Source organism: Zeus faber (genome assembly GCF_960531495.2).
Source record: "Zeus faber genome assembly, chromosome: 8".
Classification (NCBI taxonomy): domain Eukaryota; kingdom Metazoa; phylum Chordata; class Actinopteri; order Zeiformes; family Zeidae; genus Zeus; species Zeus faber.
The window spans coordinates 329,912-351,505 of NC_137195.1; the positions used below are offsets into that span (position 1 = coordinate 329,912).

At 44.7% G+C, this 21,594-nt stretch overlaps 1 protein-coding gene across 3 annotated transcripts in view; it reads right to left on the reverse strand.

Annotated features, from left to right (window-relative positions):
- Positions 1 to 4,067: 4,067 nt before the first annotated feature.
- mrs2 (magnesium transporter MRS2) overlaps positions 4,068 to 21,594 on the reverse strand; it is a 29,196-nt gene continuing 11,669 nt past the window's right edge. The window contains exons 5-12 of one of the 3 annotated variants that reach the window (XM_080006184.1): positions 15,769 to 15,936; positions 15,556 to 15,686; positions 14,732 to 14,845; positions 10,827 to 10,896; positions 10,272 to 10,354; positions 7,947 to 8,064; positions 5,319 to 5,432; positions 4,068 to 4,829 (exon numbers count right to left, since the gene is read on the reverse strand). In XM_080006184.1, the coding sequence (XP_079862310.1) occupies positions 4,770 to 4,829; positions 5,319 to 5,432; positions 7,947 to 8,064; positions 10,272 to 10,354; positions 10,827 to 10,896; positions 14,732 to 14,845; positions 15,556 to 15,686; positions 15,769 to 15,936 (858 nt within the window). In that variant the 3' untranslated portion in view covers positions 4,068 to 4,769. Of the gene's footprint in view, positions 4,830 to 5,318; positions 5,433 to 7,946; positions 8,065 to 10,271; positions 10,355 to 10,799; positions 10,897 to 14,731; positions 14,846 to 15,555; positions 15,687 to 15,768; positions 15,937 to 21,594 lie in introns of all 3 variants that reach the window. The other 2 variants (XM_080006183.1, XM_080006185.1) reach the window with 2 other exon arrangements.

A 21,594-nucleotide genomic window follows, 5' to 3' on the forward strand; every position in this document is an offset into this window, starting at 1 on the left:
TGGTTCCCATTTACAGGCCCTGATCACGCAGGAAATGGTGGTGACGAGGGCAGTGAAGCAGTGGACGAACCAATCAGAGGCTGCACTTCAGGACGCTCTGACTGACATTGACTGGGACATGTTCAATCACGTTCAAGTGATGTCAGCGAGTTTAAAGAAGTGGCGGTGAGCTTCGTGGCCACGTTAGTGGACAGCATCGTTCCCACGGGTAAAGTTCGGGTATTTCCAAACCAGAAGCTGTGGGTCGATAAATCAATCCGCTGCGCTCTGAATGCTCGCACGGCCGCTTACAACAATGGTCTTGTATCCGGGAATATGGACAACTACAAAGCGGCATAAGACATACAGAGAGACGGTGGAGCTACAGATGGAGCAACGGGACACCAGACGCTTTTGGCAGGGGCTGCGAAATATAACACTACAAGAGCAGCTCCTCCCCAGCCACAAGTGTTGATGCCTCCCTAGCCAATGAACTGAACTCCTTTTACCCGCGGTTTGAGTCTGGCAACAGCACCGCTAGCTCGCCGGCAAATTGGAGTTACAACGCTGGGGATGAGCGCGCACTCTGTGTCTGAGCATGACGTCAGGAGGGCTCTGATGCGGGTGAACACCAGGAAAGCTACGGGCCCAGATGGCATATCTGGACGAGTACTGAAGACCTGTGCTATCCAGCTGTGTTCACCCAGTGTTCACTACAATATTCAACATCTCCGTGGCTGAATCAGTGATCCCGTCCTGCTTCAAGAGGTCCACGGTCGTTCCTGTCCCGAAGATCGCCTCTCCTGCCTGCCTGAATGACTACCGTCCGGTGGCCCTCACCTCGGTGGTCATGAAGTGTTTCAAGAGGCTGATTAAGGATTACATCTGTGCCTCCCTCCCCCGCACCTTGGACCCGTTGCAGTTCGTGTACCATCAGAACAGATCCACGGATGACACGGTTTCCCAGGTACTGCACACCACGCTCAAGCACCTGGATGGCTGGAAAGGGGCCTATGTGAGAATGCTGTTCATCGATTATAGTTCAGCTTTCAATAACAAAGTCCCCACCAGAATGGCTGTCAAGCTGAAGGAGCTCGGACTGAATACTCCGCTGTGTGCCTGGATGCTGGACTTCCTCTCAGCGAGTTAGGGTGGGGAAGCACATGTCCAGCTCCCTCACGCTAAACACAGGATCCTCAGCCCTCTACTGTCCTCCCTGTACACCTGTGACCTGTGTGGCCAGGTCCAGCTCCAACACCATCATCATTGCTGACGACACTGTTGTCATGGGCCTTATCACCAACAGCGATGAGAAGGCCTACCGCAAGGAGGTGACTGACCTGTCACTCTGGTGCCAGGTCAACAGCCTCCACCTGAATGTCAGCAAAACTAAGGAGTTGATTGGGGACTTTTGACATGGATTACAACCGAGGACGCACGCACCCTTGGTGATTAATGGGACTCCTGTCGTCAGCGTGAGCAGCTTCAAGTACCTGGGAGTCCACATCACAGAGGATTTAACATGGACTTTACAAACAGACACTGTGGTGAGAAAGAGGAGGCAGCGTCTTTACCACCTCAGGCAGCTGAGGAAATTCCGGTCCTCGGTAAGGATCCTCAGGTCCTTCTCCTGTGGAGCAGTCGAGGGCATCCTGACAGGCAACATCACTGCCTGGTTTGGGAACTGTACTGCTCAGGACAGGCGGGACCTGCAGAGGGTGGTGCGTTCAGCGCAACGTACTAATGGAACTACCCTCCCCTCCCTTTAGGACTTATACACCAGGAGGTGTAGTAGCAGAGCCCGCAGGATCATGAAGGATCCTCATCACCCCAACAATGGACTGTTCCAGCTGCTGTGGTCGAGCAAGAGCCTCCACAGCCACACAGCGAGAACAGAGAGACTGAGACGGAGTTTCTTCCCGCAAGCCATAAGAACTGTCAATGCTGACCTCACCAGGGGTCCTCACTGAGCCACACACATAGGCTCCACTATCTTACTGTACTATATGTAGCATACTGTACTCCATACTGTATCACTGTTCTGGGTTGTTCAGTGCAATTGTATTGCTGCGTCATACTGTTGTATACTGTGCTGTGTATCTCACACACTACCTCACTTTATTCACATGTCACTTTAATGCACATACAGTGGGGCAAAAAAGTATTTAGTCAGCCACCGGTTGTGCAAGTTCTCCCACTTAAAAAGATGAGAGAGGCCTGTAATTTTCATCATAGGTTCACTTCGACTATGAGAGACAGAATGGGGGGAAAGAATCCAGGAAATCACATTGTAGGATTTTTAATGAATTAATTGATAAATTCCTCGGCAAAATAAGTATTTGGTCACCTACAAACAAGCAAGATTTCTGGCTTTCACAGACCTGTAACTTTTCTTTAAGAGGCTCCTCTGTCCTCCACTCGTTACCTGTATTAATGGCACCTGTTTGAAGTCGTTATCAGTATAAAAGACACCTGTCCACAACCTCAAACAGTCACACTCCAAACTTCACTATGGCCAAGACCAAAGAGCTGTCAAAGGACACCAGAAACAAAATTGTAGACCTGCACCAGGCTGGGAAGACTGAATCTGCAATAGGTAAGCAGCTTGTTGTGAAGAAATCAACTGTGGGAGCAATTATTAGAAAATGGAAGACATACAAGACCACTGATAATCTCCCTCCATCTGGGGCTCCACGCAAGAGCTCACCCCGTGGGGTCAAAATGATCACAAGAACGGTGAGCAAACATCCCAGAACCACACGGGGGGACCTAGTGAATGACCTGCAGAGAGCTGGGACCAAAGTAACCAAGGCTACCATCAGTAACACACTGCGCCGCCAGGGACTCAAATCCTGCAGTGCCAGACGTGTCCCCCTGCTTAAGCCAGTACATGTCCAGGCCCGTCTGAAGTTTGCTAGAGAGCATTTGGATGATCCAGAAGAGGATTGGGAGAATGTCAGATGAAACCAAAATAGAACTTTTTGGTAAAAACTCAACTTGTCGTGTTTGGAGGAGAAAGAAAGCTGAGTTGCATCCAAAGACCACCATACCTACTGTGAAGCATGGGGGTGGGAACATCATGCTTTGGGGCTGGTTTTCTGCAAAGGGACCAGGACGACTGATTCGTGTAAAGGAAAGAAGGAATGGGGCCATGTATCGTGAGATTTTGAGTGAAAACCTCCTTCCATCAGCAAGGGCATTGAAGATGAAACGTGGCTGGGTCTTTCAGCATGACAATGATCCCAAACACACCGCCCGGGCAACGAAGGAGTGGCTTCGTAAGAAGCATTTCAAGATCCTGGAGTGGCCTAGCCAGTCTCCAGATCTCAACTTTATAGAAAATCTTTGGAGGGAGTTGAAAGTCCGTGTTGCCCAGCGACAGCCCCAAAACATCACTGCTCTAGAGGAGATCTGCATGGAGGAATGGGCCAAAATACCAGCAACAGTGTGTGAAAACCTTGTGAAGACTTACAGAAAACGTTTGACCTCTGTCATTGCAAACAAAGGGTATATAACAAAGTATTGAGATGAACTTTTGTTATTGACCAAATACTTATTTTCCACCATAATTTGCAAATAAATTCTTTAAAAATCAGACAATGTAATTTTCTGGATTTTTTTTCCTCATTCTGTCTCTCATAGTTGAGGTGAACCTATGATGAAAATAACAGGCCTCTCTCATCTTTTTAAGTGGGAGAACTTGCACAATTGGTGGCTGACTAAATACTTTTTTGCCCCACTGTATCTGTATATACATAAATAGCCTATCCCATATACATAAGTCTATCCCATATACATAAGTCCATCCCATATACATAAGCTTTTTCCCTTTATCTATTTTGTAACCCCACTCTGCATTACCCTTGAGTTCTTATTTTATTTTAGTTAATTTTATTCTAAATATTTTATTTTATCCTATAGTATTCGACTCACTGCATTACGTTTAAGGAATCAGTTAGTTAGTCCAGTAGAATTTTTTAGTGTTTTACTGTGTTCAGTCTAGAACATATTGTGTGTAATCACCGGCTTAACTACTTAGGTGGCTTCAAAGGTGAGTTGATAGTAACAGACTTACCGGATTTACTGAATCATACCCATACTAGAAACAGTCGTTTTCTATTTTTAGATTTCTATCAATCATTGGGTGAACGGACACAGAATGAGTCATCACGTTGTAACCGTCATGACGTTGTAACTTTTATTTCCCTGTTGTAACCGTTATCACGCTGTAACCGTCAGCACTTTTAATTCTATGTTGTAACTGTTACTGTGCAGCTCAACTCCTGAGGACGTGCAGATGAAACCAATAATCCATGGCTTCCACATTGTTCTCCTGCAGCTTCCTGTTTTTTTTCAGATACAGGAAGTTTCACGTTCATATGAAACTCCTCCTCCTCTCCTGCACTGTCAACTTTGAACTGTGTTGCATTATGTAATGCTAAAAAGTTTGCTGCATCATATCCATGGAAACAGCATCAGCTTCCATACGAGGTTTCAGTTCCATTCAATCCGCCTCTAGAGTCACATCAAGTCTGAAATCATCGGGCGTGGCCCCAGGATGCATGGCTCCACAGGAGGCGTGATTCTCCAGGGGGCATGGCTCCAGGAGGTGTGGCTCTTCAGGAGTTGTCGCTCCCCAGGAAGCGTTCTCCAGGGAGCATGGCTCCAGGAGATGTGGCGCTTCAGGAGGCATGGCTCTCTAGGAGGCGTGGCTCCAGGTGGGATGGCTCCAGGAGGCATGGCTCTTCACGAGGTGTGGTTCTTCAAGAGGCATGGCTCCAGGAGGCTCCTCATCGGGTTCCAGTCCTGGCATCCGCAGCCTTCAGGTTCCTCTTCCAAACTGGAGAAATCTGGATCAACACAAACCCTTTGTCAGTCAGTAGATTAACAGGTTGTGAGGGATCAAGCTGTGATTGGGTGAGACAGAAGTAGACGGGGCTACAGGGAGAACTGCCTTTTTCTATTGGACAAAGCTTGGTCATGCTTACTTTTGAACCGGTTGTCGAGTTTCTGTGGCGTTCCCTTTATGAACCTTCTGTCTCTTTCAGAGGACCAATCTACACTGATGTGAGGGCCACATGCAGGCCCGGGACCCCTAGTTTACATCCCTGACAATAATGATCAGATCTTCTACAAGTGAAGAAGGGGTTTAATGGATCAAACACACAGCGTGTCTGACTGCAGGGTTCCGGGCCCCCCAGGACCTCAGTGCCTCCAGGACCACCAGGGCCTCCAGAACCACGAGGGCATCCAGGGGCTCCAGGACCTCCAGAACCACAAGGGGCTCCAGGACCTCCTCTGTGTGTGTGTGTGTGTGTGTGTGTGTGTGTGTGTGGTACCAGGGGGGGCACGGCGGGCTCCAGGTGGCGTCCCAGGAAGGACAGCAGGCGTCTCCAGATCAAGCCGCTGCCCAGGAACATGAAGCCAGTGACGAGCCAAAAGACCCGAGGGTCCTGAGGGAGCACACAAGGAGGGAGGGAAGCAAGGAGGCAAGGAACAAGGAGATGAGGTAAGGAGGCAGGGACACAAGGAGGTAAGGAGACAAGGACACAAGGAGGCAGGGACAAAGGAAGGAATCAGGAACAAGCTTCAGTCAGAGATAACATACAGCCAGACAGTAGTTATCACAAAATAATGTGACAGTAGTAAAACTTGAATGTTATTGGGTAGATGTGGTTGGATGTGGCTGGAAGCGGCTGGATGTGACTGGAGGTGGTTGGATACGGTGCAGTGTGGCTTGGTGTTGTTGGATTTGGCTAGGTGTGGTTGGGTGTGGCTGTAGGGAGTTTGATGTGGTTGTGTGTGGTGAGGTTGTGGCTGGGTGTGGTTGGGTGCGGCTGGTTGAGGTTGGCTGTGGGTGGATTTGGTTGGGTGTGGTCGGATGTAGCTGGATGTGGCTGGGTGTGGCTGGAGGTAGTTGGTGTGGCTGGAGGTAGTTGGTGTGGCTGTGTGGGGTTGGGCTGTGGCTAGGTGTGGCTGGGTGTGGCTGGAACTGGCTGGATGTGATTGGGTGTGGCTGGAGGTGGTTGGATATGGTGCGGTGTGGCTTGGTGTTGTTGGATTTGGCTAGGTGTGGTTGGGTGTGGCTGTAGGGAGTTTGATGTGGTTGTGTGTGGTTGGGTTGTGGCTGGATGTGGTTGGGTTGTGGCTGGATGGGGTTGGGTGTGGCTGGATGAAGCTGGGTGTGGCTGGGTGTAATTGGATGTGGCAGAATGTGGTTGATGTGTTGACGTCACTTCCTGCTTTTCACGTCAGTGCGTTACTTTGTTAAATCGCTCCCAACTTTACCTGATAACAACCTGGTTTTGAGTTACGGATTTTGGATTGTTCACACTGTGATATCCCTACTATTTCCTGGCGTTGACCCTCACCGGATCTGTTTTTTTTGATTTTGGAACATGGACTTTGGCTTGGCTAGCGCTCAGTTAGCGCTAGTAAACCTGTTAGCTTAGCATATTGCTAACTATGCCGGCATCAATGCCAACCTCCTTGGACTGTGAGAACTGTTTGCGCCTGGTTGACAGATTCAAGACATTACAGCCTGCATGAGGATGTGAAGAAGAAGAATGAACTGTTGAACCATCGATGAGGATGAACCAGCGCTAGCGCTCAGGCTAACACATCTACTGCTCCATGTCCTCCGCTGTGATAGGACCAGTCTTTGACTCCACTCTACCTTGGCCCGGATCCATTCGTCTGTGGGTGAATTGGGTCCATCTGATGCCCCGTCAGCTGTGATAAAGGAGCCATAGCCCAAGTCCCGGACCTGCTCCCCCCCAGAGCCCTGGACCCTGGCGCATCGCGAGCGCTCCTTGCGCCGCTCTATGCCAGAGACTTTCTGGCTGGATAACAGATTCAAGCCCTGGAGCCCACATTCGATGTCAGGGATATGCGGGAGTTCTCCCTCTCGGGGGCGGGGTCACAGTCCACCGTGCCATCGGGGGCACAAGACGCTCTCTACTATCGTCATCCTCATCTCCACTGCGGCCAACCTCCTCCTCCTCTGGTTCAATGCCAGGGACATGGAATGCATGGAACCAGTGGAGACCATCCATCGTCTGCCCAGGCCTCTGTTCCCGAGCCAGTTAGTTGCTCCTCCGCCGCTGCGGACCCCGCTTTGAACCTGTGGAGTGCCACCTCAGGCCCCCAGCGGGATCTCTGCCCGTCTGATTGACAGACTGATTTGGACCGCCTGCCTGAGCCTCCTCCAGGATGACGGTGCTCTCCTGGCCTGGCTGGAGACACACATGGCACAAGGGATACTGCTGCTCCCTCAACATACCGTTTGTGGACAACTTTGGCACCTTCTTAAACCGTCCAAACATCTTCAGAAGTGATGTAGTACATCCAAACTTTCACAGATCACCTCTCCTGGCCATGAACATGAAACTGACGTTGACATCCTCTCATCACTACTAATGTTTGGTGAGTCCGATCCACTCTGCTAACATTAATTACTGTCACTCTGCTCTACAAATTCCTGTTATTATAAAACATAGATCCAAATCACATGAATTCCCTGTAACATACAGGAATCTATAGCTCAAACTTCATCTATCAGTCCCACAAAAAGCCATGCACCCAGGACAATAACAATGGCTTTATTAAATGTCAGGTCGCTATCGAATAAGTCATTTTTAGTTAATGACCTGAAAAACCACAGGGTGTGGTTGGGTTGTGGTTGATGTGGCTAAAAGGGTTTGGGTGTGGTTGGGTGTGACTGGATCTGGCTAGGGGTGACTGGATGTGGTTGGGCATGGATGAGTGTGGCTGGATGTGGTTGATGTGGCTGGGTGTGGTTGGGTCTAAATGGATGTGGATCGGTGTTGCTAGATGTGGCTGGGTGTCGCTGGATGTGGCTGGGTGTGACTGGATATGGTTGGGTGTGGCTGGAAGTAGTTGGGTGTAGCTGGATTTGGCTGGGTGTGACTGAACATGGCTGGGTGTGGTTAGGCGTGGTTGGGGACCTCCTCGAAGGACGACTCCAGGTTCATCCCGAAGGCCACGCCCATCAGACCAAACAGGGAGAGGGAGAAGGTTCCCATGGTGAGCTGGAGGTTGAGGCGCATCATGACATTGCGGTGGCTGGAGGAAGGTTAGAAGAGTTTGACAACAGTTTAATCAAAGCAATAACATTTAATAACAGTTTATTACAATTAAACCAGGATTGAATAACAGCTTAACAGTTTAATCAGGGTTGAATAACAGCTTATAACGGTTTATCACAATTTAATCAGGGTTGAATAACAGCTTAACAGTTTAATCAGGATTGAATAACAGCTATAACAGTTTAATCAGGGTTGAATAACAGCTTATAACAGTTTAATCAGGGTTGAATAACAGTTTATAACGGTAAGGTTTAATCAAAGTTAAAACAGTTTAATCAGAGTTAATAACAGTATAATCACTGTTTATAACAGTTTGATCAGAGTTAATGACAGTTAATAACAGTTTAATCACAGTTTATAACAGTTTAATTACAATTTATAACTGTTTAATCCAAATTAATGACAGTTTAATCAGAGTAAATAGTTTACAACAGTTTAATTACAATTAATCACAGTTCATACGTTTGCTCAGGGTTAATTACAGTTAATAACAGTTTAATCAGAGTTAATAACAGTTAATAACGTTAATAACAGTTTAATCAGAGTTCATATCAGTAAAATTACAGTTTATAACTTTTAATTGGATTAAAAACAGTAAGTTACAATTAAAAACAGCCGATTAATCAGAGTTAATAACAGTTAATAACAGATAACAGTTGAATCTGAGTTAATGACAGTTAATAAAAGTAAATAACAGTTTATAAGTTGAATCAGAGTTAATAACAGTTACGTTTGATCAGAGTTAACAACAGTTGATAACAGGTAATTACCGTTTTATCAGAGTTAACAGTTTATAGTTAAATCAGAGTAACTCAGTTAAATCAGAGAAACTCACAGTTAAAAACAGTTAATAACAGTTAAATCTGAGTTACTCACATAACAGTTCATAACAGTTCAATCAGAGTTACTCACAGAGCATAACAGTTAATCACAGTTAAATCAGAGTTACTCACAGTTCATAACAGTTAAATCAGAGTAACTCACAGTTAACAGTTCATAACAGTTAAATCAGAGTTACTCACAGTTCATAACAGTTAAACAGTTAAATCAGAGTAACTCACAGTTAATAACAGTTGATAACAGTTAAATCAGAGTTACTCCCAGTTTATAAGTTAAATCAGAGTAACTCAAACTCCATAACAGATAATAACAGTAAAATCCGAGTTACTCACAGTTCATAACAGTTAACAACAGTTAAATCAGAGTTACTCACAGTTCATAACAGTTGATAACAGTTAAATCAGAGTTACTCAGAGTTCATAACAGTTAAATCAGAGTAACTCACAGTTAATAACAGTTAAATCAGAGTTACTCACAGTTAATAACAGTTATATCAGAGTTACTCACAGAGCATAACAGTTAATAACAGTTAAATTAGAGTTACTCACAGTTCATAACAGTAAATAACAGTTAAATCTGAGTTACTCACAGTTTATAAGTTAAATCAGAGTAACTCAAACTTCATAACAGTTGATAACAGTTAAATCAGAGTTACTCACAGTTCATAACCGTTAATAACCGTTAAATCAGAGTTACTCACAGTTAATAACAGTTAAATCAGAGCTACTCACAGTCCATAACAATTAATAACAGTTAAATCAGAGTTACTCACAGTTCATAACAGTTAAGAGTTACTCACGGTTCAAAACAATTAATAACAGTTAAATCAGAGTTACTCACAGTTCATAACAATTAAATCACAGTTACTCACAGTTAATAACAGTTAATATTTAAATCAGAGTTACTCACAGTTCATAACAGTTCACAACATAAATGCAATGCAATGCGATGCATTGCAAAAATTAAATCACAGTTACTCACAGTTAATAACAGTTAATATCATTCAAATCAGAGTTACTCACAGTTCATAACAGTTAAGTGCCATAAGTGCTGCTTTCTATTAAATCTATCTCTCCACCGGCCAGGTCAGACGTGCAGCATTTCTCTGTTTTTGGGCGGGAGGTGTATTTTGTCTTCCTGAGTGAGGCTACACAGCTTTTTCCATACAAACAGGAGATTCAACTACAGAGAAATGTTTTAGTAAAGAATACAACCAGTTTAAATGTGTTTTATATCGCTCTACCTAGAGCTGCTGCTGGAGTTACTTATTCATCAAGACCCTTTTTAAATACAAAGAACAAGCACACTGTGTGTGTGTGTGTGTGTGTGTGTGTGTGTGTGTACCTGTCCAGGTTGATGAAAATCACGCTTTCTGAGTCATCGATCAGTCCTTTAAGCTCCTGGGTCTCGTTGCTCAGCTCCTCAGCCTGCGTTGCCATGGAAACACACAGCAGGGCATTACCATGGAGACACAGAACAGCGTTACCATGGAGACACAGAGAACAGCATTACCATGGAGACACACAGAACAGCATTGCCATGGAGACACCAAGAACAGAGTAACCATGGAGACACACTGGTGTTCCCATGGAGAGACACATGCCATTGACATGGAGACACACATGCCGTTACCACAGAGACACACAGGCCTTTAGCATGGAGGAACACAGCACAGCGTTATAATGGAGACACCCAGCACAGCGTTACCATGGAGACACACAGCACAGCGTTACCATGGAGACACAGAGGCCATTACCATGGGGACACACAGGCCGTTACCATGGAGACACACAGGCCGTTACCATGGAGACACGCAGGCTGTTACCATGGAGCAGGTTGTTTTGCATGAAAACATAAAACTATGACTATCACCTGGTGGAGAAGAAACAGTCCAGATACCTGCATGTAGTAGTTCTCCAGGAGCAGCTCCATCTCCTCCGTATGGTCCATCCCCAGACTGCAGTCCTCACTGGGAGGGACATAGACATCCCAGTTCATAGCAGTACATACAAATATATACCAGTACACATACCAGTACATATACCAGTGTGTACTAGTACATACCAGTACATATTCCAGTGCATACCAGTACATATACCAGTACATACTAGTACATACGTACTAGTACTCCGGGGCTCTGACATCACCTTGACAAGGTAAAAGGCTATGCAGGGAATAGGTGAAATAATTGTTCATAAAGAGTAGAACAAGGTTTCTTTGGTCCATGTCTTGCACTGCACTATAACTTTTATGCATTCTATGGATTCTATTTTTTACTTAATGCATTCTTCTTGTTCTATTTTTTACTTTATGCAATCTATGTGTTCTATTTTTTACTTTATGCATTCTATGTCCTTTTATAATGTGTTTCTTTGCACTTTGTGTTGTACTTTATGTTTTATATAAAGCACTTTGTATTGCCTTGTTGTCGAAATGTGCTATAAAAATAAACTTGCCTTGCCTTACATACCAGTACATATACTAGTACACACTAGTAGATTCAAGATGTTCATTTGTCACATACATATACATACCTTCATACATTTATGCAGTGAAATGTCATTGCAATGCACCTGGAGAACCTAACCTAATTACTACCTAACCAACTAACTGAACTAACTGATTCCTACAACGTAATGCAGTTAGTAATTAGAATAATATAAAATAAGATTAAATTAAATAAAAATAAAATAAGGAGAAATAAAGGGAATAGACTTATGTATATGGGATAGGCTATTTGTACATACAGATATGTGTAGTAAAGTGCAGGTGAATAAAGTGTGTATGGAGATATACAGTAGAGTATATAACACTACGACACAGCAATACAGTAACACTGAACAGAACAGCAATACAGCGCAGTATGAAGCAACCCAGAACAGTGATACAGTATGCAGTACAGTATGCTACATACAGTACAGTAAGGCAGTGGGGCCTGTTGAGTGTTTCAGTGAGCACCCCTTGTGAGTTCAGCATTGACAGTCCTTAGGTCTTGCGGGAAGAAACTACGTTTCAGTCTCTCTGTTCTCGCTGTGGAACAGTCCGTTGTTGCGTGGTGAGGATCCTTCACGATCCTGTGGGCTCTGCGAGTACACCTGCAGGGAGGGAAGGGTATTTTCCAGTGGTACATTGGGCTGAACACATCACACTCTGCAGGGCCCGCCTGTCCTGAGCAGTACAGTTCCAAAACCAGGCAACAATGTTGCCTGTGAGGATGCTCTCCACTGCTCCAGAGTAGAAGGATCCTCATCGAGACCCTCAATTTATTTCGCTGCCTGAGGTGGTAAAGACTGACTTCTTGAGTATAATAAGACTATCCCTAGTCTTGTTGTGTTGTTGTGTCTACTATTGTTGTTTTTTTGCACTTTCATGTTATATGTTGTGTGTTACAAATATTACTGCACATTTGGAGTATGGGGAAACAATTCTGATCCTCTGTGTAATTACGTGTTGCATGGTACGATTGACAATAAAGTACACTTTGAACTTTGAACTTTAAACTAAAGACGCTGCCTCGCCTTTCTCACCAGAGTGTCTGTCGGTCCAAGGTGCGGGGGAGGAATGCGCAGATGTAATCATTAATCAGCCTCTTGAAGCACTTCATGACCACGAGGTGAGGACCACTGGACGGTAGTCATTCAGGCAGGCAGGAGAGGCGATCTTCGGGACAGGGATGATGGTGGACCTCTTGAAGCAGGACGGGACCACCAACTTGGCAGGGAGGCGTAAAATATCCTAGCGAGCACCTGGTTAGCACAGGTCTTCAGAACTCGTCCAGATATGCCATCTGGGCCCGCAGCTTTCCTGGTGTTCACCCGCATCAGAGCCCTCCTGATGTCATGCTCAGACACTGAGAATGCGCGTTCATCCCCAGCGGTGTAACTCTAATTAGCCGGCGTGCTAGCGGTGCTGTTGCCAGACTCAAACCGCGCATAAAAGGAGTTCAGTTCGTTTGCAAGGGAGGCGTCCACACTGGTGGCTGGGGAGGGGCTGCTCTAGCAGTTAGTAATGGTTCACAGCCCCTGCCATGAGTGTCTGGTGTCCCGTTGCTTAATCTGTCGCTCCACTCTGTCCCTTTACATCCGTTTAGCGTCCTTCACCGCCCTCCGCAGTTTGTACAACGAGTTGTCCATATTTCCAGACAAAGACTGTCGTTGTAAGCGGCTGTGTGAGCATTCACAGCGCCACGGATGGATTTATTGACCCACAATAATTCTGGTTCGGAAATATCCAAACTTTCACCGTGGGAACAATGATGTCCACAAACATATCTATGAAGCTCACAGCTATTTCCATAAACTCGCTGACGACACTGGAACTTGATTGGAAGATGTCCCAACTGACGTCAGTCAGGGCCGTCTCTGATTGGTCCGACCACCGCTTTACGTCCCTCATCACTACCGATACACGCACGATGCACGGCTTGTAAACAGGAAGTAGCGAGATGGCTGCGTGGTCCGATTTCCCGAAAGCAGGGAGCGAGACGGCTTGTATCCGTTCTTGTACGATGTGTAGCAATGGAATGTTATCCTCGCTCCAAGGTCATCCATCTTGTTCTCCAGGGACTGGACATGGCAAGAAGGATGCCTGGCAGAGGTGCACGGTAAGTTGCATTATCATTTTGACCCGAATGCCGCCTCGTTTACAGCTGTGCTTCCTCCGTAGGCCCAACAGTGGAACAGTGGCTCCATTGTTGCTGTTGTTATTATTGTTTTGTAAAATTCAAATTTGTAAAAAGTCATGTAAAATTTCCGGCGTCTACTCTAGATCCGCGGATAAAAAGTCCCACAGTTTTTCTTTCAGGGAAATTTTTATATCCACGAGTGCATCGTGGTCGATCACTACCAATGAGTTTTTGGCAGAGATAGTGATATAAAACAGAAAAAAGGTAGTAGTACAGTACATAGTATGTACTACTATTTCATATGTAGTATGTACATAGTACATACCAGTACATATACCAGTACGTACTAGTACATAACAGTACATATACCAGTGTGTACTAGTACATACCAGTACATATACCAGTACATAATAGTACATACCAGCACATACTAGTACATATACAAGTATATAAATCAGTACATACTCGTACATATACCAGAACATACCAGTAAATTTACTGTGTATGAAAGTGTGAGCTTTACAACAAGGCCTCACTTGTGGGAATCAAGCAAATATTTTGGAAGCTATGACTTACTAAAGATGAAGGTTTTTGAAACAGAAGTTCTGAGAAATCAGCCTTTAAAGTTTTAGAAACATCTCCAGACTTTTGCAGAACAAAATACACATGTAGAAACACCATTTAGTGCTTTCAATGGTTTCATTTGGACAGTGCTCTACGTATTCAATGATCATGTTGAATGTTTTTCTGCAATACTATTTGAAGCATTCTTTTATAAAAATATTGGAAAACACATAATTCAAGTTAACCCCTTTAATTCTATTTTTTTTTTCATTTTAAGTTCATGATCACTAGAGTAGCATGACCCCTCTATTATTCTGTAACTTTGAAACATTCACATTTCCTGCATTTATTGTTTTATAACAACGATAGTTTGAAAAAAGTGGCACTTTTCGGATCTTTCTGTCTGTCGCCCTCTTTTCATAATCCATAACAACACGGAGATTACGTTTCCACGGAGTGACATTGTGACATTTCTTGCTTCTGGTGATTATATGTTGTTGTGTTAAAACATTGTTACGAAAGTGACTTGAGCTCTTCTTCTTTGTACATTATGTGTTCATCTGTTTTTGTTTGAGGCTGTGTGTGTGTGTGTGTGTCTCAGTGTGTGGGTCCCTACCCCCCCTGGTGGCTCCTCTTGCTCAGACACAGTAACTCGATCGTTTCTCCCTCGTCCAGAATCTTCAGCAGAGAATCTTTGAAAACTCTGATGTCGGTCTCCAGCTCCGACAGGCTGCAGGGTGACCAATGCAACGATCAATAACACATCCAGACTGGGATATGAGCAATAAAGTATCAGTACCCTACAGACCTCCCAGTGACTAACTACCACCACCAGTACAGTACAGACCTCCCAGTGAATAACTACCACCACCAGTACAGTACAGGCCTCCCAGTGACTAACTACCACTACCAGTACAGTACAGACCTCCAAGTGATTAACTACCACCACCAGTACAGTACAGTACAGACCTCCCAGTGACTAACTACTACCACCACCAGTACAGTACAGACCTCCCAGTGACTAACTACTACCACCACCAGTACAGTACAGGCCTCCGAGTGACTAACTACCACCACCAGTACAGGCCTGCCAGTGACTAACTACCACCACCAGTACAGTACAGTACAGTACAGGCCTCCCAGTGACTAACTACCACCACCAGTACAGTACAGACCTCGCACTGATCCAAATGGTTATCATGTGATGTATTAGGGGAAGGTGGCGGGACAGTGTGGTCCATCCAGTTTTCCATTAGACGTCCATAGTGTATTTTCTCTGATATATTCATTTTATCTGTTCATTCGTTCTTTTCGTGCCTTATGTTTTCTGCTGATCCATCATGTCGTCTGCAATCTGCTCAAATTTTATATTTTCTGTGTTTCTTCTCCGCGATCCCATAATGGAAAGATTGGAAACTCTGCTTAGCAAGGTTGTGTCACCTTTTGCTGTTCTGCAGCAGGACATGCAGCTTGCTCCTGTCAGCCGACAGCAGCTTGGGGTCCACCAGCGACTCCAGCGTGTCCAGAATTACCGGGTGGACTTCGTTCAGGCGGGTTTGGAGCACGTTCACCTGCATCCGGGACAGACACATTAGCTCAAGGGCCATGGAAGGTCTGGAATAAGGTCTGGATACTTCTACTGCAGAGCGTTACCCTGTGCTGAAGGATCGCCTCCAAGGCTCTGAACTCAAAAGGCAAAGAGTTGCTCTGTTGCTGGGTTGCTAGTTGCTGCGTCAGCTCTCGGACCAGCCAACGCTCTAAACCCAAACCGCGAAAATCCAGAACGAGGAGGCACTTTGGCGTCACGACGGCTTTCAGGGACTGTTCAGAGGAGAGAAGAAAAAGAAACAGGTTCTTAGATTTTACATTTAATTCCCACTTTTCCCACCCTTTGTTGAAGCAGATGAGGTTTGTGTTGACATTGACACAACATCCCAATTGTGTTTACATAGTTACGGAACCAGGGTCAGTGTTGCTACATGAACCATGATCTGCAAATATCGATGAGGAAACGCTCCAAAGATCGGATGGTGCACAAGTTTCTAATAAACGTGTCTCCTCTCGGTCCGTCCCAGCAGAACCTTCCAGGACAGCATTGGACGCACCATGGACTTGTGGTGAGACCCCTTCACTTGTTTTAGACAGTGGAACCTGGACATTACATTACATTTAGTCATTTAGCAGACGCTTTTATCCAAAGCAACTCACAAGGGAGAATAACATTCAAGCTACATTGCAACAGAAACATTAGTGTAACAATAAATAAGTACAGGGCAGTAGATTCCCATGAAGACTGCTAAAGGCTTAAAGGTCCAATATTAATAAGGAATTTCATTCTGGAAGTTAAACTACAAACGTATCAAGCTCTAATTCAGCTGAAATGGAATCACACTGAGAAGCTAACTACCATGTGTACAATCGCTAACTTCTAGATGAGCTGACCTTTTGTTGATGGGACGTCACATTCCCAGAAACGTTAACAGCATTATTCTCGGTATTCTATTTGACACAACGAAAAAGACATCTCATGTACTTCTGCATGCACTTTATGAATAAAACGATGAGTCCTGAAAGAATAAGCTCAGGTCCTCATTTTAAGGAAGGTGACTAATCCTAGACTGGACAGCTCGACCACCACATGACTCGAGCAGCTTCTTCTTTTCAACAAATGTCATATTTAGCAGCTGCTCTGCAGTCTTTATTTTCCCATGTAGGGAATTTGGCATCAACTTGAAACAAAAGCTGTTTCTACACCACCAGGGAAATAAAACACACAGAGCGTTCATTCCCAAATGAGCTGCAAGTTGTTTTCTCACATTTTGAAATTAATAAATTGACACTATCCTCAGTATAATCAAACTTATATTTGCAGGATGGCTGTGAGGTTGCTCTCCTTATGTCTTCTGTTTGGCGCCCCCTGCTGGGCCAGAGGGGAAAGGTGCCCCGACAACACCTCCACCTGTGAGCAGTGCCTCCAGGCAGGGCCAGAATGCGCCTGGTGCACCAAGCCGGACCTACCCAAGGCAAAGCCGCGCTGCAACGTGGAGAAGAAGCTGCTTCGGGCAGGCTGCAGAGGACATGTTTACAACCCTAGGGGGCGCCTGCTGGCCATCAGCAATGACAGCAGGTCGGGGGCCAGGGCAAATATCCATTATTATTATTATGTAAAATAACTAAAACCCAAATTAATATCAACCTTTGGGCCAACTGCTCCGGTGAAAAGCCATCCTATTCATTCTAAGAACCCCTAAAATACCCAGTGCTCGGTTGCCCTGTTATAAGACATTGAAAACTTGGCAACCACTTCTACAAGTTAGTGTTGTAGGACTGTAGATTTATGGAGATACATGGTGAATCAGGTGACAGTGGTCACCTGGTTCACCATTGCTGCCAACAACAATCCCACTCTTGCAGAAGTGAGGCGGGAGCCGCCACACCCATCCAGGTCACTGTTGTGGAGCTCAGTCTGAGGCCTGGTGTGGTGCAGTCGTTCCTTCTACCAAGCGGGACAGCCACCCAGCGGACAAAGGAGCACATCCTGGAGCCGGCCGTGGACCCAGACCTTGTGCGCGTGACATTCAACACCTCGGTGGAAAAGCCGCTGGTCACACAGGTCTGCCACACCTCCATGTGAACATCCACCATTATAGCCACTGAACACAAGATGGGGTTCAAACTAACGAAGGTGATGAATCCTTCAGGTGAATGTGGAGGCGGTGAAGTGTCCCGGTGGGAACAGAACCTGGACCATGCACGTCACTCCAAGCGTGGTGCTGCAGCTCAGCGTCGACTGTACGTATGTACACGCTTGAGCCGCAGAAGATAAATAAATGAAATGAAATAAATAAAGACTGTTCACAATTAACGAAGGTAACTAGCTTCGGAAACTGGATTATTGTGTATTTTGTCCTGCGCTGCGTTTATTGGGTAAGCAAACCTCCCGATCGTCTGTCACAACCCCTTGTGCTGCTAACACGCTGGTTTAGCTCTCGAAGGGTAGAATGGACTAAAAACAACTTAAGCAGCTTGATTTTCTCTTTAAACAGGTGCTTGTGAGTGCTCAAAGGACCTGAAAGAGAACAGTCCTGTCTGCAGTGGCCATGGCTCACTGGTGTGTGGCCAGTGCGAGTGCAGCGAGCCCTATTTTGGACATCGCTGCAGGAAAAGCAGCGACTTGTTTTCTGCGCTCGCCGACGAGACGTGCCGCCCGGGACTGGGTGCACCCATGTGCAGCGGCAGGGGGCGGTGCAGGGAGGGATTCTGCGAGTGCGAGCGGCACGACACGGAAGGCGAGTTCTACTACGGGATGTTCTGCGAGTGCAGCAACTTGGGCTGCCCTCGCTACAACAACAGGTACAGCACATCACAAGGGAACATCAACAAGGAATTTGTCACACGGTCACTATCTGTTGATAACCCACAGGGAGCCGGTCTGTATCTCTCTGAACGAGGTTATTTAGAGATATCAACCGTCTGTATGTCCAGTTAAATAACAAGTACATCTAGTTTTATAACTAGTATGTCCAGTTAAATAACAAGTACATCTAGTTTTATTACAAGTATGTCCAACTCAATAACAAGTACATCTAGTTTTATAACTAGAATGTCCAACTCAATAAAAAGAACATCTAGTTTTATTACAAGTGTGTCCAACTCAATAACAAGTACATCTAGTTTTATAACTAGTATGTCCAACTCAATAACAAGTACATCTAGTTTTATAACAAGTATGTCCAACTCAATAACAAGTACATCTAGTTTTATTACAAGTATGTCCAACTCAATAACAAGTACATCTAGTTTTATTACTAGTATGTCCAGTTAAATAACAAGTACATCTAGTTTTATAACTAGTATGTCCACTTAAAAAACAAGTACATCTAGTTTTATAACTAGTATTCCCAGTTAAATAACAAGTACATCTAGTTTTATAACAAGTATGTCCAACTCAATAACAAGTACATCTAGTTTTATTACAAGTATGTCCAACTCAATAACAAGTACATCTAGTTTTATAACAAGTATGTCCAACTCAATAACAAGTACATCTAGTTTTATTACAAGTATGTCCAACTCAATAACAAGTACATCTAGTTTTATTACAAGTATGTCCAACTCAATAACAAGTACATCTAGTTTTATTACTAGTATGTCCAACTCAATAACAAGTACATCTAGTTTTAGAAGAAACAGAAAGAGAAAGAAAGAAACAGTCTTTAATCGTCACACGACACTCCACAACACATGCTTGCACACACACACACATGCTTTTGATGGTGGCCGGTGAAATGGTTCCTCTGCTTTTGACCCATCCTGGCTTGTCCTTCCTCCGGGGCCACAGCCAGGAGCAGTGGGCAGCGTACGTGGAAGCGCCCGGGGACCAGGTGATAAGTGTCCATCGCTGGTCAGACCATGATGGGTGCATGTTTTTGGTGGGGGTCCTTACTGACGTGAGGTGGAGGAAACCCCATGTGAACACGGGGAGAACATGCAAACTCCACACAGAAAGGCTCCTGTTTTGGAAGATAACCCACCGGAGCACGGTGCCAACAAGTTTTTTATTACAAGTATGTCCAACTCAATAAAAAGTACATCTAATTTTATTACAAGTATGTCCAACTCAATAACAAGTACATGTCGTTTTAATACAAGTATGTCCAACTCAATAAAAAGTACATGTCATTTTATTACAAGTATGTCCAACTCAATGGTGGAGATGGTAGCTCAGGTGGTAGAGCTGGTGGTCTAGTGATCTAAAGGTTGCTGGTTCGATCCCAGTCTCCTCCTGCTAGCATGCTGTAGTGTCCTTGAGCAAGACACTTAACCCCTAATTGCTCCTGATGGCTGCGTCCGTCGGTGTTTGAACAATTGTAAGTCGCTTTGGATAAAAGCGTCTGCTAAATGAAATGTAATGTAAAGTACATCTAGTTTTATCGCAAGTATGTCCAATTCAATAACAAGTACATGTAGTTTTATTACAAGTATGTCCAGTTAAATAACTAGTATGTCCAGTTTAATAACTAGTAGTTCTACCTTTATAACAAGTATGTCCAGTTAAATAACTAGCAGTTCCACTTTTATAACAAGTATGTTCCGTTAAATAACTAGTATGTCCAGTTAAATAACTAGTAGTTCTACTTTTATAACAAGTATGTTCAGTTAAATAACTAGTTTGTCCAGTTAAATAACTAGTATGTCCAGTTAAATAACTAGTAGTTCTACTTTTATAACAAGTATGTTCAGTTAAATAACTAGTATGTACAGTTAAATTACTAGTATGTCCAGTTAAATAACAAGTATGTCCGGTTATATAACTAGTAGTTCTACTTTTATAACAAGTATGTTCAGTTAAATAACTAGTATGTCCAGTTAAATAACTAGTAGTTCTACTTTTATAACAAGTATGTTCAGTTAAATAACTAGTATGTCCTGTTAAATAACTAGTATGTCCAGTTAAATTACTAGTATGTCCGGTTATATAACTAGTGTGACCAGTTAAATAACTAGTATGTCCTGTTAAATAACTAGTATGTCCTGTTAAATAACTTGTATGTCCCGTTAAATAACTAGTGTGACCAGTTAAATAACTAGTATGTAGAGTCAAATCACTAGTATGTCCAGTTAAATAACTAGTAGTTCTACTTTTATAACAAGTATGTTCAGTTAAATAACTAGTATGTCCAGTTAAATAACTTCTTCTTCTTCTTGTCGTGTCCACAAAACAGTCAGTTACAGGGCTTGGCTAGATGTGGTTCAGCCACAGCTGAACACATTGCTGTCCCTTCTCATTAAACTCTGCTAAGTCTGATGCTGTGCAGGGCTGTTCCAGCAGCGGACATATCAGGAGGTGCTCCATGGTCTGTGGTCCAGTTCCACAGTCACACACAGCGTCCCCGTCATTCAGGTGTCTCCATTTGGCAAGAGTGGCTTTTGCACGTCCAACACCAGATCTTAGTCTGTTAAGGCATTACCACAGTGCGTAGTTGGTGTCTGCTCCAGCGGGCAGTGCCTCGCTCACCTTTAGCTCCATTGTTGTTTCTGGTGGGAGGTTGTCAAGTCTTTCTTCCCACCGAGTGACTCATTCACTGCTTGCGCTCGGTGTTCTGAGAGGTGGGACGCTCTTCAGGAAACTTTTCCTGGATTTAAGGCGGCTTTTGGCTGGCACATGGCCGAAGAGAGGATGTCTTTGATCATTGGACTGTTGTTGCCGCTCTTTCTTGCTTGCTGCATTTCGTCGTATCTCTGGTGGGGCTATGCCTGCCAGGATGTATAGCCGGTCTGTAGGTGTTGGTTTCAGGCAGCCAGTGATAAGGCGGCAGCTAGCATTGAGGGCGGGGTCCAACTTCTTGGCATGGGCAGCTGGCTCCCATACTGGGCAGGCATACTCGGCAGCTGAGTAGCAGAGAGCCACTGCGGTTGCTTTCAGAGTCTGTGAGTTAGCACCCCAGGTTGTTCCAGTGAGCTTGCGGATGATGTTGT